The 25,432-nt window shown below is 32.3% G+C and overlaps 12 protein-coding genes and 2 non-coding genes across 14 annotated transcripts; 7 read left to right on the top strand and 7 right to left on the bottom strand.

Annotated features, from left to right (window-relative positions):
- Positions 1 to 244: 244 nt before the first annotated feature.
- On the top strand, positions 245 to 1,723 carry SSF2 (rRNA-binding ribosome biosynthesis protein; the record flags this gene model as incomplete). Its single annotated transcript, XM_041548234.1, has 1 exon — positions 245 to 1,723. One exon carries the CDS (start codon positions 245 to 247, stop codon positions 1,721 to 1,723), a length of 1,479 nt encoding a protein of 492 aa, XP_041404168.1.
- A 155-nt stretch (positions 1,724 to 1,878) lies between these two features.
- Positions 1,879 to 4,065, bottom strand: RAD34 (Rad34p; the record flags this gene model as incomplete). Its single annotated transcript, XM_041548233.1, has 1 exon — positions 1,879 to 4,065. The coding sequence occupies one exon, from the start codon at positions 4,063 to 4,065 to the stop codon at positions 1,879 to 1,881; it is 2,187 nt and encodes a 728-aa protein (XP_041404167.1).
- Positions 4,066 to 4,381: 316 nt separating this feature from the next.
- Positions 4,382 to 5,248, bottom strand: IPK1 (inositol pentakisphosphate 2-kinase; the record flags this gene model as incomplete). Its single annotated transcript, XM_041548232.1, has 1 exon — positions 4,382 to 5,248. One exon carries the CDS (start codon positions 5,246 to 5,248, stop codon positions 4,382 to 4,384), a length of 867 nt encoding a protein of 288 aa, XP_041404166.1.
- A 554-nt stretch (positions 5,249 to 5,802) lies between these two features.
- Positions 5,803 to 7,635, top strand: MPP10 (rRNA-processing protein MPP10; the record flags this gene model as incomplete). Its single annotated transcript, XM_041548231.1, has 1 exon — positions 5,803 to 7,635. The coding sequence occupies one exon, from the start codon at positions 5,803 to 5,805 to the stop codon at positions 7,633 to 7,635; it is 1,833 nt and encodes a 610-aa protein (XP_041404165.1).
- A 520-nt stretch (positions 7,636 to 8,155) lies between these two features.
- On the top strand, positions 8,156 to 9,049 carry KABA2_01S06600 (uncharacterized protein; the record flags this gene model as incomplete). The annotated part of the gene is made up of 1 exon (XM_041548230.1): positions 8,156 to 9,049. The coding sequence occupies one exon, from the start codon at positions 8,156 to 8,158 to the stop codon at positions 9,047 to 9,049; it is 894 nt and encodes a 297-aa protein (XP_041404164.1).
- A 338-nt stretch (positions 9,050 to 9,387) lies between these two features.
- On the bottom strand, positions 9,388 to 11,238 carry SAG1 (Sag1p; the record flags this gene model as incomplete). The annotated part of the gene is made up of 1 exon (XM_041548229.1): positions 9,388 to 11,238. The coding sequence occupies one exon, from the start codon at positions 11,236 to 11,238 to the stop codon at positions 9,388 to 9,390; it is 1,851 nt and encodes a 616-aa protein (XP_041404163.1).
- Positions 11,239 to 12,923: 1,685 nt separating this feature from the next.
- APL1 (Apl1p) lies at positions 12,924 to 15,026 on the top strand (the record flags this gene model as incomplete). Its single annotated transcript, XM_041548228.1, has 1 exon — positions 12,924 to 15,026. One exon carries the CDS (start codon positions 12,924 to 12,926, stop codon positions 15,024 to 15,026), a length of 2,103 nt encoding a protein of 700 aa, XP_041404162.1.
- Positions 15,027 to 16,625: 1,599 nt separating this feature from the next.
- Positions 16,626 to 16,698, top strand: KABA2_01S06534. The gene has a single exon. It is a non-coding gene; the product is annotated as a tRNA-Thr (tRNA).
- Positions 16,699 to 17,109: 411 nt separating this feature from the next.
- Positions 17,110 to 18,735, bottom strand: THI73 (Thi73p; the record flags this gene model as incomplete). The annotated part of the gene is made up of 1 exon (XM_041548227.1): positions 17,110 to 18,735. The coding sequence occupies one exon, from the start codon at positions 18,733 to 18,735 to the stop codon at positions 17,110 to 17,112; it is 1,626 nt and encodes a 541-aa protein (XP_041404161.1).
- Positions 18,736 to 20,203: 1,468 nt separating this feature from the next.
- Positions 20,204 to 21,298, top strand: NSE1 (Smc5-Smc6 complex subunit NSE1; the record flags this gene model as incomplete). The annotated part of the gene is made up of 1 exon (XM_041548226.1): positions 20,204 to 21,298. The coding sequence occupies one exon, from the start codon at positions 20,204 to 20,206 to the stop codon at positions 21,296 to 21,298; it is 1,095 nt and encodes a 364-aa protein (XP_041404160.1).
- Positions 21,299 to 21,592: 294 nt separating this feature from the next.
- PAM18 (Pam18p) lies at positions 21,593 to 22,090 on the bottom strand (the record flags this gene model as incomplete). Its single annotated transcript, XM_041548225.1, has 1 exon — positions 21,593 to 22,090. The coding sequence occupies one exon, from the start codon at positions 22,088 to 22,090 to the stop codon at positions 21,593 to 21,595; it is 498 nt and encodes a 165-aa protein (XP_041404159.1).
- Positions 22,091 to 22,831: 741 nt separating this feature from the next.
- RLP24 (ATPase-activating ribosome biosynthesis protein) lies at positions 22,832 to 23,452 on the top strand (the record flags this gene model as incomplete). Its single annotated transcript, XM_041548224.1, has 1 exon — positions 22,832 to 23,452. The coding sequence occupies one exon, from the start codon at positions 22,832 to 22,834 to the stop codon at positions 23,450 to 23,452; it is 621 nt and encodes a 206-aa protein (XP_041404158.1).
- A 359-nt stretch (positions 23,453 to 23,811) lies between these two features.
- Positions 23,812 to 24,324, bottom strand: TEN1 (Ten1p; the record flags this gene model as incomplete). Its single annotated transcript, XM_041548223.1, has 1 exon — positions 23,812 to 24,324. One exon carries the CDS (start codon positions 24,322 to 24,324, stop codon positions 23,812 to 23,814), a length of 513 nt encoding a protein of 170 aa, XP_041404157.1.
- Positions 24,325 to 25,037: 713 nt separating this feature from the next.
- On the bottom strand, positions 25,038 to 25,119 carry KABA2_01S06402. The gene has a single exon. It is a non-coding gene; the product is annotated as a tRNA-Ser (tRNA).
- Positions 25,120 to 25,432: the final 313 nt, after the last annotated feature.

Here is a 25,432-nt window from a genome sequence, read left to right as displayed (position 1 = left end):
TTCCGTTCTGGGTTTCTCAATGAAAGAAAAGCAAGCGATGAGCAATAGCGATGGGCCATCGTAATAAGCAAGATTAGCTTAGTTATTGACATCAAGTATCATCATCTAGTAGACAAATATAGAGAACGAACAGAGACAAAAAGATTGAAACTATTATAATAGAAGGTATATTATATAATCTGATTCTTTTATCTTCTTATTTTTTTCAAATTATAAGATTATAAACATATAACAAATTATTGCGATGGCTAGAAGAAGAACTAAGAAGAGAACTCACGTTCAACCTACAGCTGATGATTTGAAAGGTATTCCAAAGTCTATGGTAATCAGAGTTGGTCAAACATCTCTTGCTAATCATGCATTGAATCAACTAGTAAAGGATTTCCGTCAAATCATGCAACCTCATACTGCTATCCGTTTAAAAGAACGTAAGTCCAACAAATTGAAGGATTTCGTTGTAATGTGTGGTCCATTGGATGTCTCTCATTTGTTTATATTTACACAATCAGAAAAGACAGGTAACGTATCATTAAAAGTTGCAAGGACTCCAAATGGTCCTACTATTACTTTCCAAGTACAAGATTATTCATTATCAAAGGATATTAAGAAATATTTGAAGAAACCTAAATCATTGAATAGTGAAGATGTCTTATCACCTCCTTTGTTAGTCATGAATGGATTCAATAATAAATTTACACAAGGGGATGATGAAGATGAAAAAGATGAAAAGAAAAGAGTAGAAAAAATCGTCGTGTCTATGTTTCAAAATATTTTCCCACCATTAAACCCAAGTCAAACACAGTTGAATTCAATCAAGAGAGTTTTTATGATTAATAAAGATGCAAAGACTGGCGAAATATCTCTACGTCATTACTTCATAGAGATTAAAGATGTCGAAATCTCCAAGAGTTTGAAATCTTTGTTCAAAGCCAAAAGTAATCCAAATAAGAAATTACCTGTTTTAACAGGGAAACAAGACATTTCATCATTGATATTAGACCATGATATTGATCCTTATACCTCTGAATCAGAAATAGATGAACAAGATCCAGATAACATTATAAATGTTATGGAGACAACTAAAGGTAACTCGGACAGCAAAATATCAATAAAACAAAAAATTGATAAAGAGAAACTAAAAGAAGAACAAAAACGTCAAAAGGAATTGGATATCGCCACTGGTTTACCTTCTAACAATGAAGAACAAGCTAAGATAGAAAATGAAGAAGGTGAATCCACAAACGGAACAGATGGTAATATTAATCTCGATGAAAATCTTGGTAATCCAAAGAAGAAAGCTATTAGATTAACAGAAGTTGGACCAAGGTTAACTTTAAAATTGGTTAAATTAGAAGAAGGTATATGTTCAGGTAAAGTTCTATATCACGAGTATGTCCATAAGACAGACACTGAAATTAAAAAGTTGGAAAAGAGACATTTAGCTAAACTGAGACTAAAGGAAGAAAGAAGGAAGGAACAAGAAGCTAATATTGCAAGAAAGAAGGCTGTCAAGGATGCTAAGAAAGAAAGAAAACTAGAGAGAAGAGCTGCTAGAAAGGCATTAGAAAAGGATGCAGAAGGCGATGAGAAAATGGAAGGAGATGACAACTCTGAGTCAGATGATTCTGGTGAAAGTGATAACGATTCTGAACATAACTATAGTGACGTTCCTGAAGATATCGACAGTGACCTGTTCAGTGATCTTGAAGATGCCGCCCAATAGGGTTTATGTAAGGACGTCTCATAACCAGCCCTATTTGTAAATTATCTAATACATATCCCTTTTTTTATTACAGCATTTATATAGAGAAAAATTGAAGACCTCTACATTAGACTTAATCATGATAAATAACAGTTGGGATTGCTCAAGTTATATATTTAAACATTTCCATAGCTTTTGTCTAGCTTGTCTTTGATTTGTAATTTACTCAAAAAGCTCATCCAGTATTGAAGACCAATTACCTCACTACGATTCTTGATCAATCCAGTAACTGTTCGACAATCGGTTTCATTTACAAGAATTTTGTTTATAACAGGTACAGCATACCCATGCTTTTGCTTAAAATCAAATCCACTCACAACGTCCAAATATTTAATTATAGTTTTTGCTGAGTCTCTTTTGACAGACTTATTATATTCTCTGATTAAGGCCTTAACGTCCAATATATTGCTTAAGTTTACAAATTCGAATCCATCTGGTTTGTTATAATCCATATATATTTCGACATTTTTATATTTATTCCTGTAGAAATCCACGTCCCTAATTCTTCTTTTGGTATTAAAGCTGTCAATATAAAAACATTTTAATTTTAACGAGGGTATCGTCTGTTCCCAAGAAAATAATGCCTTGATCTCATTTGTACTAGTGTACAAAACCTTTAAAGATTTTTTCCTTTGTTTCTTCAATTTGAGTGGCATCTCGTTGGGCTTTATTGCTCTTCCTAATATCAGCCAATGCTGTCTACTTTTTAAGTTTACAAGTTCATTTTTCCAAAATAATTCTTTTTTGGTAACAGAACGATGACCAATCGTCATAGATAAATTGAGAGGTTCATTATTAGATATCAATGTTTGTCTCATCTGTAACATATCCTTAATAATAAAGTTGTCCGATTTTTTTAATTCCTTGAGCGACTTAGGCACACTGATATTTTTTCGAGTCATTTTCTTATGAATTACCAGACATTCTTCATCATTCTTAGATTCTTCACCAGTTAAAAGATTGTATTTATCTAACCATCTTTCAAAATGTTTATAGGAGATATAATTTCTTGATTTTTTGATAATCGAGTCATGTGGTAGTTTCATATATCGATAATACAAATTTTTAATATATCGAGGAGAGACGTCATCTAACCGGTTTGATCCATAACCCATCCGTAAGACATAATGGAAATTTTGTTTGATATTAAGACCGTATTTATCATTAGGTTGGAATATTGAGATCGGGTCATTCACTTTATATTTTGCTACGATCTCTCCCTTATTTAAGTGAACTACAGGATCTATAACAAACATATCAGTATCATCAAAACACAATTCAATCCAAAAATAAGGTTGTAAGAGATCAGAATCAAACCGATTTGGTACAATATCTAAGTCATTATTCTTATTATTAGTTGTACTTTCAGCTGCTTCAAAATCTATGAGAGGTAATGCAAAACATAAAAATAACTTTTTATTATCGGGAATTATATTTTGTAATATAATGAAAAAGAATAACGTTAGTATGTCTCTGCCGGCCATCTTTCGTTTAGCCATTAATCTAATATGACTAATGATTCCATAATACGGAACGTTTTCTTTAAAGTTTTTGGATGTTAATGATAATCTTGAGCCATAATATTTTTCCTGATTATCTAATATATGCTCGATGTCGTTGGACGGTTTAAATGTATCTTTCTCATTAATTTCCTCTAATAATGCATTTATTCTTGAATTATTTTGACGGAATCCATTAGAGTTAATCTTATAATGATCTCGAAACCACATCACCAAGCCCAACAAAAGTGTTCTGATATTGTTATCTTTCTCTTTGTTTGGTAGTTCACCCCATTTTTTAAATTTCTTTGAAAGAGCTTTAGGAACAGACCGTTTTAATCTTTTACTTAACCTCTCATCATAACACCATTTCATTCTATCTCGGAGTACATTTATCATGAAAGGTATCATGATCAGGTGGAGAGAGAATTTTAATTTTCTTATATAATTGATTCTCTTTTTACCATCTGATATTTTCTTGGCCAATCTTTCTCTCTTTTGCCTTTCAGTTGAAATGTTATATTTCTGGAGAGGTATATTGATGGGTATAATATTGTCCAATGCTATGTCTTCCCAATCATCATCACTTAACTCCTCAGCTTCGCTCACGCTGTCCTCTTCGGAATAATTATCTTCAGATGAGTAATCAGAATTAGGTTCCCTTAAATACTCTATTATTTCATCATCTTCTAAATTGGAATTTATAAATAGAGTCTGATTATCCTCCAGATGTCCTCTTTTGTTAGTGTCTTCAGGTTCAGGTTCATGAGTTGATAGACGTCTCTTATTCAGGTGTTTTTTCATATAGATATAGTTAGCACTGCATTACCCTTTGTTTTTGGTTGCTGTCTTTAGTATAGATTCGGTCTTTTGGTATTTCTTAGCTTCTTTACCACCATTTTATCTGTAGAATTGTGTGTTCATTTGCTGTTACAATTACTGGTTGTGTGAGGAACAACGAACATATAAAGAAGAATTGTACGAACAAGCGAAAAAATTTGTCATATTACGAATGGCCTATTATATCTATATATACATATATATAAAGAGATGTGTACTTAAGCATTAATGGAGCTGATCTATATGTATATATGTACGTACGTCTAAATAATACGGTGGATTAATGGACAACCTTTAATTGGTATTTGTCTAGTATTGATTGGGTATTTTTCCAATATGTCATTTTATCTATACTCTTTAAGTCGACGTCTACGACATTTACTTTTAGATCAGTAATTGATAACATAGTTTGATCCCACTCAATAAAACATGATACGTCTCTTAATGTCATCAAGGTTTGTATATCATTTATGTCTTTATTATCCTGAGATGGAGTCTTGAATCCATCATCGCAATGTAGTGATTTTTGAATATCATGAAGTTTTTGTAAGACATTTTCCTTATCAATGAAATATTTTGTGATTATTTCAATAAATTGCTGAGGAATTTTCAATTTTCTTTCAGTTTCGATAATTAATCTCATTTGATTAATATCCTGAAGTAATTCCGAATAACAATATTTGATATTTCTATTTTTCCTTGAATTATCAGTACAGTTTCTGCAATAAGGTGTCGGGTTATGTAACCATTTAGGTTTAATCTCCAACAGTACTGAGTGATTGTCTTTTGTTGTATATATTTTAGTTAGATGATCCGATTGCACTCTAATTGAATATTTCTTTGAAGGTCTTAAATTTGGTATTCTCAAACAAGCAATTATATCAGAATCTGCACAATTAACATCCACATAATCTTTATAAATGTTATAAATTTCTTTTGCAGGGACATTGACCAACGTCATAGGACACACTAAATCTTTTAATAGAGGTATCATGCGAGTATTTATGAATTGAATATTATTGTATGTATATTCATTACACTTCTGAATAGAGTCTGGATATTTTATACAACATCTATATAGCCAAACTGGATCTTCATAATCAATCAGAATATTTGCATTACCTTTCCCAGCTAATCTCACAGTCATTCATTAATGAGGGTTTAAGTAAAAAAGTTACAGGTGTTCCACAGACGAAGGATACTAGGATGGAACATACAATGGCGTCAGGATGCGTATCGATCACTTAATTGAAATGTTAAAAAGAAACAATTACGAAATAATTAAGAACATTTATGTCTAACATAAATATAAAACTTGGTTCTACTGTAACATCCTCAAATTAACTTATTTGTTATTATATAAAACTAGACTGGCGAAGACAGATGTGACGGTACTCATTTCTTTGGACTCATCAACTCACTCTCTGCCTTTCTCTCTTTCTCTTTCTCTCTGTCTCGGGCGATGAAATTAAAGAAGAAGAAAAATTTTCAGTTGCAATTTTCTTTCAATGAAAATTCATTTTGCGATGAGCTTATATCAATACACATCTATCTATGCTACAATACTAAACTGAAAAGAAAAGGTATATTCGTTTTTTAGTATATTGACATTGGAAGAATAAGTTTCTGTGTATAGTTTATAGTTTATAAACATATTCAACGATAGTATTGTTTCGTTGCTTAGAAGTTATAGAATAAAAAATGGCAACTAATTTTATTGATGTGTTGAGGGAAACTCCAGTGGATGCCATTGGGGAAGATGCTTCCCAACCTCTGATATTAACAAAGACATATTTGGACTCATTGATCGCTGGTTATAAAGAGAATTCTGGGAATAGTAATATTGCAATCGATGAATTGACAGTAGAAGGATTAGATGCCAACCAAGTTTGGTTCCAGACTAAGATGGTTATTGACAATGTTGAAGGTGATCTAATGGAAAGGATTCAAGCCCTTAGAGATGCAATGGATGCACATGATGAGGAAGAGTCAGTGGATGAAGAACAAAATGAAGATGAAGAAATTGCAAATGAAGATAATGAAATAGCAGATGAGTCTGTACGTTCTTTGGATGGACAAGAACAAGAACAAGAACAAGAAGAGAAAGAAGATGACGATGACGATGATGATGATGATGATGAAATTATTGAAGGCAAGGATGATTATGTGGATTCAGGTCTGGAAGATAACGTTGTTAAAGGGCAAGAATCACCGGAAGAGGAAGAGGATGAACCACAACAACGTTACGAGACAGACGCTGATGGTCTAAATGATCAATTTTTCAATATTGAAGACTTCAACCGTCAAACTCTAGCACAAGAGAATAATCTGGATGACGATGAAGATCAGAATAATGATGATGGTGAAGAAGTAGATTATTTTGCTGATTTACCATCTGATGAAGATGAAGAAGCTGATTATTATGAAGATTTCTTCGATAAACCAAAAACAAATAAATCCGCAACAGTGTCTCAAACTGATGGTATGGAAAGAAGTGAATCCAATAGGAATGATGGCAGTGAGGACAACGGCATATCAGCAATGAACTCCATGAAACTTGATTTATTCGAGGACGCTGATGATGCAGAAGAAGAAGAAGAAGATTCTGATAATGGCACTGAAACAAAAATAGAGAAACTATCTACATATCAAAAACAACAATTAGAAATTCAAAAACAGATTGCCCAATTGGAAGCTGAAGCTGTTGCTGAAAAGAAATGGGCTCTTAAGGGTGAAGTTAGAGCAAAGCAAAGACCAGCTGATGCTCTATTAACAGAAGATCTGGAATTTGAGAGAACTGCCAAACCTGTACCTGTTATCACTACAGAGGTTACAGAATCATTAGAAGATATGATCAGAAAAAGGATTAAAGAATTTAATTTTGATGACTTACAAAGAAAGACAATAAATGATTTTGCACAAAGAGGGCAAAGGCAAAAAGTTGAGATTAGTGATGTGAAATCATCTAAATCTTTAGCTGAGATATATGCAGATGATGCTCAAGGTGTATCGGAAGAGAATGATATAAGTGAACAATTACAAAAGAGTCATGATGAAATAACAGAATTATTCAATAATATAACGTATAAACTGGATGCACTATCGTCTGCTCACTTCATCCCAAGACCTGCAAAGAAATCATTAGAGGTAAGAGTGGAGTCTGCTGCAATAACTATGGAGGATGCTCAACCATTATCTATGTCATCTGCATCTACTTTAGCTCCACAAGAAGTGTACAAATCTGGTAAGGCTGATAATGACAACGAAATTAGATTGAAGAACGGTACAGTGATGTCTAGAGAAGAGTTAACAAGAGAGGATAAGAACAGATTACGTAGATCAGTTAAGAGAAAGAGAGCTAAGAATATGGCTAATCATCCATCGAAGAAGAAGAGTAAGAAGGACGATGTCATCGAGACATTATCGCGTGCTAAGAATATTACAGTTATCAATAAGGCTGGTGAGAAGAGGGATATTAAGGGTAAGGCTGCATCAAGTGGCAACAGTAACAATGTTACGAACTTTAGATTATAATCCATTCCATATATGATCATTAGTATCCGGGTGCCTACCCCCGCCCCCGTCTTCGCATAAAGTCAGAAATATATAGCTATATTAGTACTTAACCAATAAATTAACTTAAAATTACATATTGAGAAAAAGGAAGTGACATAAACTATCACTATCGCGAGAACCATATAAATATTTCATTTAATTGGACGTGTAGATTATGTGCATATGAATGGTATCTCTCTCCCTATCTCTGTCTATCTATGTATAACTCGTTTTTCCCTTTCGCAGACTTGAAGGCGGCTGAAACTATGCAGATGTAAAAACAATAAGAAGCGTGAAGAAAAAGTAAATATAGATAAAATTTTAGAGCAAGGATGAAAAAAACAATTATAAGTGTAACAGAAATGGTTACCAGACAGAGAGGCTACGTTGCATTGGGTAGAACATAATAAGGGTAAGTTTACATTTCGTTTAAAGCGTAGTAGTAGTTGTAGTTAAGTATCATTTGAGATATCTCCAAAGAATGATGATGAAACTAGTGATGGTTGACCCCAGTAAATCTGGTAAAGATAAGGTTAGATCCAACACATTTCATCATTTCAAAAAGATACAAGGGGAAGAAAATCATGAGAGAAATCAAATAACATTCAGTAGTACTGGAGGTGTACCAATAGTATTTCACAAATTTGCGCAGGATTTTTCTGGAGGAGTTATACGGAAGGATGTTGTTGAAATTTTATCTGGAAATAAACAACCAAAAGAAAAGATGGATAATCAGAAACAAGTTTTGGTAAAGAATGGCTTACATAAGAAGGTGACTCCCGAATATAGTAATATAATAAGTGAAAATGATAATTCATTGGTCATCAAGCTTGATCCACGTTATAATCCTAATTTGAAATCGAATAGAATTAAACACCAACCCCTGATACGCCAACATACAGATGTCAATAAGAATAGCAATAAGAATAAGAATATCTTTAAGTTTTCCGATAGCGAAATAAATCAAAACCCATCGAATAAAAATAAAGTTAAAAAGGTATCTTTTGTTAATAATGTGGGCAAACTTAGTGATAAGACTCAGCACCGAATATTCATCAGTGAGGGAATAAGTACAGTATCTGTTGAAGAATTACCTTCTATGCGATCTGCTCTTGTCAACACACGAGCTGAAAAGGGTGATTCTGATATTGCTAGGGTTTATAAGGATGAGAAATGCAAACTATCTTCTGGTCATGCTCATAAGCTGGTAAAATCTAAGGTAGCTTTACACGAATTTGAGAGCACTGGTTCAGATAAGGATGGAAATCCAAATTTGACAGGGAAATTTATTGCAGATTCAAAGATTAAACTGAATAAATTCCAACTTAAGCCACCGATAATAAATGGATATTCCACATTTACCTTCAAGGTTAATTTGAAGGATCAAAAATAGATGAAGTTTTCGAATTACCTCATAACTTTCGACCAAGGACAATACAATAAATCATTTAGCATTTCACTGTAATATTATTTTTTTACCTAGATTCAACGTAAATAAATATTCTCAATTTTTTTAAAATAAGTATTATAACGATATTCCAGCATATTATAACTTGCTCAACATCTATAAAATTGAACTTTGTTATCAACTAAGAGAAAGTAAAATATTATTACTATTATAATTATATTATTATACAATAATGAATTTAAAGAACAAAATAATAATATATAAGGTGTTGAAAGGAATATCAATATAGCATATTTACTCCATGTTACACAAAAGTTTCTCAATTATATTAAGAAAAATGTACTGAAAGCAAGTATTATGAATTGGAGAGATGTGGAAACAGATCTATCACTAGAGTCCGAAAATATAGCTATGGATTGGTGGGCAGTAGCAACTGAAGATGTGCTACTGGGGTATTGGATTATAGTGGTACTGCCGCTCTTAGTTATAGCAACAGTGGAAATGCTTGTCGAAAGTTTAGGAATAATCAAAGAACTGGAGGTTTGACTTTGGGATTTATCAGTGGATATAATCTTAGAAGTTGCACTACTCAGGGAAGAAGTTGATATCGAAATACTTGGGGTAGATGTTATACTAATTTCTGGAGTTTTAATATGATAGATAATATTTGGAGTAGTCAGAGAATCGCTACCAATAGTGTATTGTGTTTCAGTAGAAAATGTAGTTGCATAAGATTTAGTCCAATAAGTAATCGAAGTTGTGGTTACCGTTTTGAAAAAAGCAGTCCCAGAGGTTTTGACTTCAGTAGTTGTTGCTGTGGAACCTGTAATTTTGGTAGAATTCGTTTCGACTGATGTAGACAGAATAGCAGATGTTTCCGGAGTCTCAACATGGTAAATAATTTCAGGAGTGGTAACTGAATCGGTACCAACAGTTTCAGTGATTTCAGTAGAGCAAGTGGTAGTGAATGTACCAGTCCAGCCAGTGGTAGTGGTAGAGGTGACAGTAACCTCTGGAGTTACGCTACTTGGAGTCTCGACGTGGTAAATAATTTCAGGAGTGGTAACTGAATCAGTACCAACAGTATTTGTAACTTCAGTTGTATACGTGGTTATGTATGTGCCAGTCCAATCTGTTGTTGTCGTGGATGTTAGAATGGATGGAGTAGTATATGCAGAAATATCCATAGACACAGAACCAGCAGTAGCAGTAATGACAGCGATTGTATTAATGGTAGAAGTGTACGTCGTATTAGATAATGTGTTAAAGCAACTGTATGTACCAGTAACAGTATGGCTTAAGATATTGGAACCATCATATAAATCCTGGAGGGCATTCACAAATAACATGTCACCAGAATTATCAGTTTTATCTACTGTAATATCAACAGTATTATCGTAACATATAACATCAGGGACTGTACTTTCATATGATGTTGGTAACCACCAATCATTAAACTCATTTGATAGGTATGCTTGAACTGAAGAGCAATCAATTGGGTTTGTACCATCAGCCACATCAAAGACAAAAGTTTCGGTACCACCCAATAGGTTACCATCAGGGCAGATCATATCTAAATAGTATACTTCAATAGTCCCATAAGTAGTTGAACGTCCAATATAATAAAACTTTTCGGGTTTTGGAGTAGCGTCAAATTGAACATCTGTAGACATGTCAGACCCGAATGGGACATTCATTGCACCAGCAGATAAGAATTTAGAGTTTGTCAGTTCGTACTGATATGCAGAACCACCGCTATTGAAATTGAAAGCAAAAGATATTTCACCAGAAGCATAGCTGTATGAGGTTAAATCAGTAATAATTCTGCATTCCATTATCGTTGATTCATAAAGATAAGCAGCTTGTTGAGTAACATAACATTGAAGAGCATCAGTTCCATCATCTAGTGCGGCAGTTACGTTACTTGCTTCAGTAGTACCGCCAAATTTGACACGATAAACGTGATCTAGATCTAATGTGAAGGTATCGCCGATAGATATAGAAGTGGTATCAGGGAAAAAGAAAGTGAATGATGCAGTCCATCCTAAATGAGGTAATCTGGAGGATGTAGGAGTGATAGATAGATCGTACAAATTTACATCGGAAATTTCAGTACAATTTGCAATGAATAAAAATACCAGCAATGTGGTAATGAACTTAATAGAACTAATCATAATCAAACTTAATGTGGTTTTTCTTTGGGATGTTCAGTAGTAGATAATAACAAATATCCTCCCAAGTAATAAAGAAAGAATAGAATACTTTTAAATTTAGCATAAAATATCAATTCACATCTGGTATTTATATTTGTATGAGAGAAACTAAAATGTTTCTATCCAGTTGAGAAAGCAATCTTAAAAATTGAAACAAAAAAGGAAATGATGCTTAGTGAGGTTACTAAAAATTCCAGACAAGGAACAAAAGAAACAAGAGAAATAATAACGACGTATTAAGATCTACAGAACTTTTCTAATACCCAGAGCAGCTCCACAAAGAATGAACCGACTCACCTAACTAAATCATTGCAAAATAATTAGCTCTATTTGATAATGTTTTAGGATGAAATAATATAGCCATAACCTCAATATAAAATATATTATTTACTCTAGAGAAGGAAACAATAAAGTTCTTTGAAAGATCTCTATTTGGGGTATCTAGAGTTATATGTCACTGATGACTTTCCTAATGGGGCTACTAATGATATTTTTCTATTGCCGCACTGTAAAATGAAGAGAAAAAAGAAATTTCTGAACCATTAATGTAATTTTGTAAATAACCATGTAGAGTAAGGGAACCTATTGTTTGAAATCTTCCAATTGCAATTGAATTTGAATATATGTATATGATACCTCAATATATTTATATTCTGTCGCAGTATGAAATGGAAAATAACGTCTTGTTTGTCTTTAAAACCCTTATATGAGACAAAAAGAAAAGACATAAATAAAGACATCGCACATAATAATCGAATGTTGCAGCATCAGATATTATTCTTAGCCTTCTAGAAGAAATTTTCCTCTAATTTTTGGCTATAATTAATCGTTATTGTGCATGCATTTTCTGAATTTTGATACTGGTGATGCATCGGGTTTAATTTGTGTTCCTAGAATAAGGTATAAGAACAGAGCAATGCCTTGATCATGAAGTCCTTGGCTTCTTCATAACCTCGATATAATTATATTGTGAGGTCCTGTTATGGAGATACATTCTACTCAAATAAAGGATTTTTATTTATGATACTGTCGTATTGACAAATCACCATGTTTGAGATATTGAGGAATGTCAGATCAATTAGAAGCACGCGGAGAGGGTGTAAAACTAATCTGTGATTTTTCTAATCATTACTGTAATGTACTAATAACCACTTAAAACAAATAATGTTATTTTTTTTTTGTTTATTATAATCATAATCTGGACTCGAACTCCAACTACTTGCAGTCTGCGATCATTAGAAGTGTAATCCATCAAACAAGAGAACTGATATACTGAAATTCTTAATTGTATAGCTTGAATTTTTTTTTTTCCTTTCAAAGGGAAGAAGAGACAACGCGGGCCTTGTAGGAGAGACTCTTCTTATTTATTTTTTTTTATTTGAAGAGCACGAAATAAATCAAGTTTAAAGACCTAAGACTGATCGGCTTGTATTAAGGATCCACTTAGGATAACAACGAATTAGAAGAATTATTTTTCATTTTCACCAACATTCAATCCTAGGTGTTTGGTCTTTACTAAATATTAAGACTTATTTAGGTATTTCACACTTCTATTTTTATCGTAGCCCCAGCATTATTTCGAATAACTAGAATATTAGAACGTTACAGCTCCAATTTGTCAATAATAAATAAAGAGATCAGTCACAATGTCAGACCAAAGGATATTTACAAGGTACAAAGCAAATGAAATTAGATCTGAATTACAGATGGTTGATGTAAAAAAGATGAAATCTGGTGTCACCAAAAAGAAAAACGCGTTAAGAAAGATAATTGCCAATCTAACTTTAGGTAATTATTCTGAAATGTTACTTCTTTTACCTGAGATTTTAAAATTTTGGAAGATAGAAGATGATATGGAGGTCAAACGAATTTGCCACGAGTATATTAGAACGATTGGGTCAATTAAACCAAGAAGCACTGTAGAATCCTTGCCATTTATAATGAATGATCTGCGCAGTAGAAATGAAAAAGTTCAAATTATGGCATTAGAAACATTAGTATCTATACCATTCAGTAAATTTACGGAGGAGGCATTTGATTTTATTGTTCATCTAACTAGTAAAAAATCAGTCCCTGAACAATTGATGAAGAATGCAATTTATTCCTTGGTTCAACTGGATGATTATGATCATGAAAGGGTAGCATCATTATTAAATCTATTGTACGATATTGTTACTAATCAAATAGAGAAACCAACCATTCAAATAGCTGCTTTGAATGCACTTTGTATGATTCATGAGGTAGATGGGAAAACTCAGCCAGTTCATATATCGGTGGATATTGCTTTTAACATATTAGAATTACTTCCAACTCTGAATGAGTGGGATACAGCCACATTACTAGAAATTTTACCAATAACAGTGGTGCCGCAGACTCATGATGATGCATATGATATGATTGATATGGTATTACCACAACTCCAGCATGTTAATTCGGCAGTTTCATTGAGTGCTCTAAAAATTGTGCTTTATTTATTAAATTATATTGAAGAAGTCAACCAAACTATTATTAAAAGATTATCTAATTCTGTGATAGCACTTTTGGAAAAACCGGCAGAACTACAGTTTCTAGTTTTGAGAAACGTAATCCTGTTATTATTGAGTAGAGAACAATCACTATTGAAATTGAATGTACCATATTTTTTTATCGAATACAATGACCCTATATATATTAAAGACACAAAACTTGAGTGTCTTTACCTTTTATCGAATGAGGAAACATTGACCCAAATATTGGATGAGTTGGAAGAACACGCTACCGATATCGATATACAAATGTCTAGAAAGGCAGTTAGAGCTATAGGTAATCTGGCAGTTAAACTAGGTGAAAATTCTGCAGGTAAATGTGTCGATATCCTTTTGCATTTACTTGAATTCGGAGTAGATTACGTTATTCAGGAAATAATATCAGTGTTTCGAAATATATTGAGAAAATATCCAAAAGATTTTAAAAGTGACGTAAGAGCTTTGGCGAAGTATGCTGGTTATGCCCAGGAAACGGAATCAAGAAATGCAATGATCTGGATTATTACACAATATTCTGATATCCTTCCTGATTATTTGAAGCTCTTTGAGACTTTTTGCACCAATGTATTGGATGAGGCACCTGAAGTTCAATTTTCTGTTTTAACCTCAAGTATAAAATTTTTTGTTAGATATCCTTCTGTTGAAACCGAAAAACTGTGTATACGATTATTACGTGAGTGTACAGAAGATGCTAATAATCCAGATCTTCGAAGCCGGGCATTTATGTACTGGAGATTACTGTCACTCGCTAGGGAAGATGGGAATAATGTGACGAATGAAATGTTAAAAGATATTGTCGATGGAGAACTACCAAAAATTGAACTTAATACAAAATTAGACTCCGCTATTTTAGAGGAATTGGAATTGAACGTTGGTAGCATTACATCCATCTATTTGAAGCCTACTTCGCAGATTTTCCGCATGAGTAGTATGAAAAGTTTACCAAACAGTCCTGTACTGAACTCGAACAAGTCCTTGTTAAAAGTGATTGATGATTTAACATCAATAGGGGTTTCTCACTCGAATGACAGGGTAATCGGAAAGAACCATAAATCTATCAAAAATAACAAACCAGTAGTACATACTATGAACGACTTTGATAAACCAGCTGAAACGGTCAATCACTTAAAGGGTAGCAGAAAATCAAGTATTAGCAGTCCATCTAAACTAGCGAGAAAGCCATCAATGTTAATGCGAAAATTGACTTTGAAAAAGAAATTTTAAATAAATTGTATGTAATACATTTTATAATTATTTTTATAATGATTGCATCGAGTGAACTTTATTGGTACAAATAATGAATTTTTGAATATATTAGATTGTTTTAATTAGTTGAATTTGACGATGATTGAATGTTTAACATTCAAAGTGTGGCTTTTGATAGTTTTGTAATATGGAGTCGTTTTTCTTATGGTATTTGATACGCAGGATTACTAGTGTCAAGTTACTCATATTCGATACATATCAAAATTGGACTACGTTACTCAAATATATCAATATTATGTGAAATATAGGTACAGTATCACAGAATATTTTAGGTTCTAACTAACTATGGGTTACTTCCCCATGTTGGTCGGTTGAGTTAATATTCCGATTTTCTTTTCAACAGGTCTTGATTCATATATTTACTTTATAAACTGTTTGATAATTTCAATATTATATATTGCTAAATTAACGATGAAACAAAATACATCTTATAGACAAAATATTCAGATATATCCCTTACTCTGGTCATTTCAATAAACCTCCTGATAGATTTATTAACCGTTCTTCAGTTACTCTAAAGGTTGATGAGCTGAAGCAGGTATACTGGTGTTAGACTTATATTCGTTCATTATTTATAGGGTTAGGTATATAGGTGAAGGCGTAGCTTGAGTTTAAATGTTAAGGAAGCAAAATATATTTGTTATAACTTTCTTATATTTGTAAGTGATTTTTTTATATTATATATAATTTATAGAACGAATAGAATCTAACTTAGGATGTAAGTTCAGAATTCTTTGCCTTTATATATTATTTATTTTCTCAACAATCTGTTTCTCTAATACTTTCTTAATAAGATATTACCTAATTAATAGAAATGATATTACCTAGTTATTACGTAATCTTTCATTCTTATTAGGGCATTTTAGATTTCTTGATTCCACATAATTTCTGAACTTACATCCTAAGTTAGATTCTATTCGTTCTATAAATTATATACAATATAAAAAAATCACTTACAAATATAAGAAAGTTATAACAAATATATTTTGCTTCCTTAACATTTAAACTCAAGCTACGCCTTCACCTCTATACCTAATACCTTAAATAATGAACGAATATAAGTCTAACAACAGTATGTCTGCTTCAGCTCTGTTAAACAGAGTTGCTGTTGTTAAATTGCTCATCTTTTGTACATAGTAACGTTGGACTATGTAACTCCAATAAACCCAATGTAGGGGGAACAAATACTACATTATGCAGTATATATCATGTGTTATTATATATACGGCAGTGCAGCACAATCTAAATTCTACTTATATTAGCTACCTTCTCCTTCAGATAGGTTAAGCTAATGTTAGCTTTTTTAGTGCTGCCGCTATATTTAACAGGATTATCATTGTCGTGATTGTTGTTACCATAATAAGTATCGCTACTTAATATTCCCACAACATCGTTCCCAATTCTAATTCTATTAGGATCTACTCTCTTCCCAATCTACGTCAACACAATATTGAACCGTTATTAATAATTTCGTACTAAACATTAAATTGTAATAACTAAGTATTGGTACTTTCTACATTGTAACAGTTTCAGATACAACACAAATCACTGTTAGCAGCTTTTATGGCCAAGTTGGTAAGGCGCCACACTAGTAATGTGGAGATCCTCGGTTCAACTCCGAGTGAAAGCATTTTTTTAAACTGTTTTATTTAGATATAAAAATCCGGCGGCAATTCTTTTTTCCATTTTTGACAAAGGTATGATTCTAATTCATTCTAATCTTTTTTTAATTTAATTAAGAAAATTTTACTTAGAAGACCCAATTTTTGAACGATCTTCAATAATTAAATAGATAAAATGTTAATTTAATCCGATACTATGGTTAAAATATAACTCAACTAGTATACGAAAATATATATTTATATTGAAGTCTATTAGGGTATATAAATCGTTAATTATTTAAAAGTAAGAAATAAAAACGATATAAATTGAATATTGAAAAGTTCTGAATGAATTGGAGAAAATTCTTGTTGTTCGAAAGAACTGTATATGAGAGGATTTCCTTAAGATTATGTGTTCCTTTATTGTTATGATAAGAAACTTAATAGATGTATCTAAAGTTTCTATTTTCGATGTCTGTCATATCTAAGAATTGGTATTTTTCCTTCTTTTGACCCTCTTGTTCTTTATCTCTTTGTTGGTTTTCTTTCTTACAAAGATATCCGACATATAATTGAGCTGGAATACAAACACATTGAGTAACTAAAAGACCAATCTTAGCAGGAACATATCTTGGGGCTTGGTTAGCTCTAAACATTTGTGGGGCGATGATACAAGCGACGTTATAAAAAATCATAGTGATCGCATTCCTGAAGACTCTCTTTGTATAACCTGAAGTATTACATGAGTTCCAAATATAAATATTTGTAATGACACAGGACCCACTGTACAATAGATACAGCGATAATAAATTACCAACTTTATGAGATAAAGGTAGTGAAATTAATACTATAGCACCAATAATAGCAGGGATATACATTGACGTTGTAATCAAAGTGATATTCCCCCAACGAGATATCATTTGAGTGGTAATGATGATGATCATTGCTGTAATGGCACCGATAGGTAATTGTAATAAAGCGGTTTCATAACTATCAAAACCAAAAGTAGCTGTAATTGTTACTGAAAAGGTACCGATAGCTCCAGTACAAATTTGAGATGCAGTGGTGATGAATAACATTGGCCATGTAAGTTTATCCTTTAAGAACAATTCTTTAACTTGGCTCATTTTGAATTTCTTTGTCTCTAAACCAGTTTGATTACTTCTAATATGTTCAACGACTTGTAATTTTTCTTCTTTATTTAAAAACCAAGCATTAGTGACATTATCAGGTAAATAGAAAAATGTTAATAAACCGAATGCAACAGTAAATAAGCCAACCACTAAAAACATAATCTGCCATGAAGTGAAATCTTTACCATGATAATGTTGGAACCCAAATGAGATTAACCCACCGACAATATAACCTGTCCCAGCTTGAGTGGCCCAGAAACCAATTCTAGCACTTTGTTCAGCTTTTGTATAGTACATACCACTGATGGCGATACAACCAACAGCACTTGACGATTCAAACATACCTAATAGAGTTCTTACAATCATTAGTGATGCATAACTTTTACAAGCACAATGACAAGCTAATACGGCACCCCAAGTCATAATAAAAGCACCTAGAATCTTAGAAATTGGATATCTTTGGATTAAATAGGTAACCAAAGGTTCCATAAATATATAAGAAGCACCAAAGATAGTACTTAAATTAGCAAAATCATTACCTTTCAAATGATCCTTAATACCCATTGAAGCAGCATAATTCAATAAAGCTTTATCTAAAAACATTAAAAGATATGTCATACATAAGAAAGGTAAGACAAACATATCTAATTTTCTCAAAGTCTTCTTTGGAAGTTCATGAGATCCATAAAAGATTGCACCTTCTGAGTCATTATTATCTTCAGACATCGAAATCCTTTCATCTTTATTTTCACGTAAGAATTTAGCGGCAACATCAACATCTCTATCAGAATCTAACTCTACAGATGAGGTAAAAGAAGAGACTTTCTCTTCTGAAGAGTGTTCTTTGATCGATGAAGAAGATGAATTTGAATGTGATAATTCATGATTACTAGCAATAGTCTCTAAGACTTTTTCGTTACTATATGGTGACATGATCTATGGGGTTGTATAATATGGTGTAATAGTAGAATAGTATAATAATGAACAATCAACAAATAAAGAGTAGTAGTGGTAGTAGTAATAGAGATACATAAAAAGAACGTGTATCTGAATTCCTTAATTTATATTAATTAATCTCAATTTTATATTATTATTTTTGGTAACAAGGTGGTCTGACTTTATATGTCATAAAAAAACTTTTATATATCTTTCTCAATCTTATTCCATTCATTCATTAGTTTTATATTGTGTCTTAACAAAGGGAAGGAAAGCAAGGGAATATCGAATGAATGAAGAACAAGAACTAGAAATATGTGGTCGGAATAGTAACAAATACGATATTAACTTTCGATGAGGTAACGTATCTCTACTTCTTACTACTGGAAGTAATCGTAGCATTGCTCTTGGAACATTATTCTCTCTAGCTCTATTGTGAAGAAGATGAGAAAGAAAAGAGAAGAATACTATTCCAGACCGTCAATTACAATAAAATCATCAGCATTGTAATCATCATCAGCAGCAGCAACATCATCAGATCATTCCTGTAAGATTCAATGAGTTGGGAAAGAAAGTATATGGCAACAACTAGGGCCCTCTTTCTCTCTTCCGGTGTCTCTGCCCAATACAAAAACCTCGAAGTCATGATTAAGAAATTCGCTTTCTTTTCTCGGCCGAGAAATAAATTACTACATACATTATATAATTACATTCATTAGACGCTCTTTTTATTCATCAAGACAACACGCCGCGATATGCAAATAGCGAGCTTTGCGATGTATGCTTTTTTTAATTTAGTATCAACTGAAAGAACAGCTGATATGTTCTGTTTTTAATTGGGAGAGCAGAGTCAACTATATAATCAGATAGTTTTTTGCAAAAAGTTGATGGGTGGTTCGATGTATATATAGATAGATAGATCGGTGGATGGATGGATGGATAGACAAAGAGTGGGTGTGAACTGGGGGTGGAGAAGCTTATTGCTAAAGTGTAGAATAACTTATCACTTAGCCGTTTTTACAAACTTCGGAGTTGAACTATCGTAAAGGATCCTTCCTATAGCTCTCTCGCATGATATATATATATTGAATTAGAAGATAGTCATACACGCACTATCTTTCTTGAGTTGTGTGTACATGATATATAATCTTGCTAGAGTAGAAGACCCTTTTTTATTTTTCACTGTGTACGTAGTAATTATTATACCTTTTTCCTCTGTGCGAACACGAAAATCTATTCATTTACATCGTACTCAGAAATTGAAAAATTTCGTAGAGACATCAATCATCACATCACAATAACAGATGAAAGATTTGAAAGAGCGTCAATATTCACAGTATTTGTTGGTGAATAGTTTACAAAAATATTAGGATATGTTTATTTGCTTATCTTAAAATAGGTTAACCCATAAAAACAGTTGTTCGTTATACAACCATATATAGATACACAGTTGAGAAACGATATAATGGATATTGATTTAAATGATGAGTTGCAAAACTCAGTGCAAATGACAAAGGATGATAATTCAAAATATTTGCTACAATATATACTGGCAGTACAAGGTGTTTGCCATGAAAACGTGTTACTATTAGCATTAATGAAATTAAAGATAGATCAACAACAATTCGATAAGAGTTGGTCTATAACCCAATGGTTAGATTGCTTGAAAAAATATATTGAAGAGATTAACGTTAAATTGAGTCCATTATTGTATAAATTGGTATTAGTGAATCATGACATTGGGAAAGATGCTGTAGATGCACATATTAAACAAAAATTCCAACAGTTTATATTAAGTGTAAATCATATTAGTCTTAATGATTCTTTAACAAGTAATATGATAGATAATGAAGCCATGATGCAAGTAGCTTCAGGATCTCTTTCTTTACCACAAAGTAATAAATACTATGTATATATTAACACACAATCTACTAATGAAACCAAACTTGCAACAAAATTTACTACAAAGGAAATTGAATTTATTAAATGGGCTATTGAACAATTTGTCACTCAAGGAGATATCATTGAATATAAGCCTCCACAATTAACCTCTAGTATCATTGGCAATGTAAATAATATTTTAAATGATATCGATTCAAATGCATTGACGACAGAAGGTTGGAATCATTTTATTACTTATTCAACTGGGTCTACACAATTATCCCAATTTGCAGATATGTCTCCATTAGAAGTAGAACATGTCCTTCGACAATTATGTGATTATAAGTGGTTTTATAGGACTTCCGAAGGTAAATTTGGTATGGATATTAGATGTATAGCAGAACTTGAAGAATTCCTCGCATCCACTTATAACTTAAGTGCCTGTAACATTTGTAAAAAAATTGTTCAAATTGGTGTTACTTGTGGTAATATCGATGAACATTTCAGTAAAGAATACGATGGTAGTGATGAAGATAACGATACTGATAATGATAATGATAATAGTCCCAAAAAAATGGTATGGCATGTCGATTGTTTCAAATATTATTTGGCTCATGTGAGTCATGATTGCAAAGGATGTGGAAAATCATTATTGACTGGAGGTATGTATATATTATAAAATTTTGTCGTCACTGGACAATGTTTTTCTGTTTTACTTAAAGTTAATTTGTTTAATTGATTATTTACATTATTATAGATATACAGATGTGGAGGTTTTTTCCTCATTAATTTGAATCCCTTCTCACTTGTCTCTTTAGATCGATAATGTATAATATGGTATTATGAGTCAAAAAAAGATAAAGGAGTAGAAGGGTTAATGACGTTCACAACTCTTAATTACAGAAGAAGCAAAATGGATGAGGAGAACCAAACTTGTTCAGAGACTACAAACAAAAGAAAAAGTACTAAGATCTCACTTACTCAAACTTCCTTTCTTTTGAATGAAATCCTTAGCTTCATTGATCTTAGTAGCAAGGTATGGAGAACCACCTTTATCTGGATGATTAGCTAACATAATTTTTCTATGAACTTCCTTCAATTTTTTCTTACTCAAATTATTCTCAGTCAAATTTAAAATTTGTAAAGCTTCTTTCTTATTCATCTTTGGATCAAATCCACCTTTTAAATATGTCGCTACGGATTTCCCACCATTCATTTTAGTTTGTACAGTTTTATATATGCCTGCAGTAGCATATAATGCGAAAAATGCACCAACACCTGTCAATACAGGGTGTTCGCCCATATAAGATAAAGCGTTATCAAAGTATAGATCCATACCACTCTTTTGAGAAGGTATCATAGGTGTCACTTGCGAGTTACCAATTGGGATAGCACCAGCACTAGCATCAGCTGCTAAGTTATTCTCACCAGGTATAGGTAATTGTGGAGCAGCATTCTGTGGAGTACTCATCGTTGCTGTAGAAATGTGAAGGGTAGTTGATAAAAATAAAAAGGGTTATTAACGAGTATAGGTTATTATTGTTCACCTATTCTCCAGTTTGTCACAGCAAAAATATTTATAACAATAAAGTATAGGGATAGACAGGAATACCTATATAGTGGTGCTGTTTCTAATATCAGTCTACTAAGTGCCACTACTCAATAACAATAACAATAACAATGACCTATATACATGTTTATATGCATACTTTCTTTTCTTGTTCCTTCTCTCAAGACCTTAAGTTTCATGGACTTGTCTGACTGATTTGCCCATGGCCTTCCTCCTACTACCAAAAAGCCCTTCAATGAATCAAATTGTTCAAGAATCGACCTAATTTGATCAGACGAAGATGGGGCAGGAAGAGAGGGGCCGAAACGAAAACACTACACTACACTACACTATATATGGCCGCCATATAAGTTCCGTTTTATCTTCCTCACAGAAAAAAGCGAAAGAAAAAAAGATGAAAATTTTTTTCGCTTGAAAATATTGAAGTTGAATGAAAAATTTCAATGCTCATCTCTAAATCTTGCTAACTTTTAAACACTTTTTTAAATTTTGAATTGTTATTATATTTGGAGTGTACACACAGTTGTTGGTTACATTCTATAGTTGCATCTGTTAAGTAGTTTGAGAATCAGTGAGAGAGTATCCACAAGCCATATATATAGATAAAAACAGTTCAACTCACTCTAATATACATCATTTGTCATGAGAATCTATCAATGTCACTTCTGCTCATCGCCGGTTTATCCAGGTCACGGTATCATGTTTGTTAGAAACGATGCTAAAGAATTCAGATTCTGTCGTTCCAAGTGTCACAAGTCATTCAAGCAACGTCGTAACCCACGTAAGTTGAAGTGGACTAAAGCTTTCAGAAAGGCTGCCGGTAAAGAATTGGCTGTTGACTCTACATTGACGTTTGCTCAAAGAAGAAACGTTCCAGTCAGATATAACAGAGAACTAGTAGCTACTACATTGAAGGCTATGGCTAGAATTGAAGAGATCAGAAAGAAACGTGAGAGAGCCTTCTACAAGAACAGAATGAGAGGTAATAAGGAGAGAGACTTCTTAAGAGATAAGAAGTTGGTCGAATCTAACCCAGAACTATTAAGAATTAGAGATATCGAAATTGCAAATGTTCTTGCTAAGGAACAAGCAAGAGAAGAGATGGCAGAAGAAGAATCAGAGGAGGAAGAAGAAGATATGGAAATCGACAGCGAAGAAGAAGATATGGAAATCGACAGCGAAGAAGAAGAAGAGGAAGAACAACAAAAACAAAAGATAATGTTGAAGAACAGAAAGAGAAACTCAAAGAAGATCGCATTCTAATTGTAAATCTAAAGGATTTATTTTTGTATTACTTTCTCCCTTGTTTTTGCTCACTGTTTTATGCTAATAAAAATAAACTCGTCATTTAACTTATATCCTCATTCGATAATATTACACTTCATCTCAACTTTTTTTAAAAAAAAATAAAATATTAAAGAAAAAAGGGAACTAACTAATATATCTATATATATATATATATTTATATATAACATATTTTGTATACTAATCACATAACTATTAAGACAAAACAACAGTTTTCACTGTGGCTTTTTATCTGTATTCATTTATTAACGATTTGAGTATCTCTTTTGGCAAAACACCTACCCAAACTGATAAACATTCTTTGTGATAGAGGTTGTTTAGGTAATATTTTGAACTGGATTTGATATCTCCAGGAATTGTCTACCATTATCACTTAATAAAAAATTATGTAAAGTTTCCACGTCCTTCAAGGTAAGGAACTTCATATCAACTACTTCCCATAGATCGGTAGTACTGTCACAGTTTTCTTGTGGGCTCCATGTTACGAGAGTCATCTCACATAAGTCACCTCTTTGTACTGATACAGTCCCTTTGCGGAACACAGAATCATATACATTTTCATCGATCTTAACAACAATACTAACATCCTGAGGCTGTTTGTTGAAAATGTCAACGAAGATTGGAATGTTCTTAATTTTTATGTTACACATGTAAAAATTTGCTAATGAAGTGGTCTTAGGGTCCATAAACTCCAGTTCCTCTATTTGTGTTAGCACACGACATCGAATTGGATCAATGGTTGAATACTGGATCCTATTATTATTATGGTTGATATCATTATATTGTCTCAACTTTTGTAAATCATTAAGATTTATTATTAAATTACTCATAATATATGCTATATCATTGGTTTTGTTATTCTTAGTCTAATGAGTCTACTTCCAATGGTGATTAAAGCTAAAAAGATTGTATAACTGATGATTATCACTTTTAAGTTTTTGTTTACTCACAACTCATATATGTAACATTTCCAATTGAACACTAAACTTAAAAAAGTAAAATAAATATCCGAAAGCAGAAAAAGAAAAAAACTTTAGTAGAATTAAGAACTGTCACTGTGACAGTAAACAAGAACATAAACAATAAATTTACGAGGAATTTCATACTTGTGATAATTCAAAGAATTTAAACCTTGCTTATTGCAGTATTCATGAATTAACAATACTTAGAAAATTTCCTACATAGTTATGACTACGATCCTTGTATATATAAATCAGGTCTCAAGTGTTAAAATATTTCTATTCTTTTATTGAAAAAAATTAAAACAGAGTTTGATTAGAATCATAATATACTCTAACAAATAAAATCTAAACCAAGTTGTTTGGTTTAATTTTCATCCTGAATCAAGAAACTAAGAGCAAATTATATTGGCATGACTATTAAATATGTATTTTTTTCAATTAACTTATTACACAGGGTGGAGTTCTAAAAACAAAGATATGTATAAAAATTTTGTAAATGCACTGAAAGTTTCGAATCAAGATTTTTCGACAGACTCGAATAAACCCCTAGATCAAATAAAAATAAAAAAATTAAAAAATAACGACAACTGCAGGATTTGAACCTGCGCGGGCAGAGCCCAAAAGATTTCTAATCTTTCGCCTTAACCACTCGGCCAAGTTGCCACAAAATTTTAAAATGTTTCGAAAAAGTTGTTGATTATCTTTTTAAATTGCGATCCGGGTAATGAATTTAGTATTTGTTGAATATTAACCTTATTAAGCAGGCATAGTTGATAAAACTTACGTGGTGTTAAACAGAGTTGCTGTTGTTAAACTGCTCATCTTTTGTGCATAGTAATGTTGGACAATGTAGCTCCAATAAACCCAATGTAGGGGGAACGAATACTACATTATGCAGTATATATCATGTGTTATTATACATACTGTAGTGCAGCACACTCTAAATTCTACTTATATTAGCTACCTTCTCCTTCAG

This window comes from Maudiozyma barnettii, assembly GCF_903064755.1.
Source record: "Maudiozyma barnettii strain CLIB 1767 genome assembly, contig: KABA2_01, whole genome shotgun sequence".
Classification (NCBI taxonomy): domain Eukaryota; kingdom Fungi; phylum Ascomycota; class Saccharomycetes; order Saccharomycetales; family Saccharomycetaceae; genus Maudiozyma; species Maudiozyma barnettii.
Note: the sequence above shows the minus strand (reverse complement) of the source record. Positions and strands in the feature narration are given on the sequence as shown.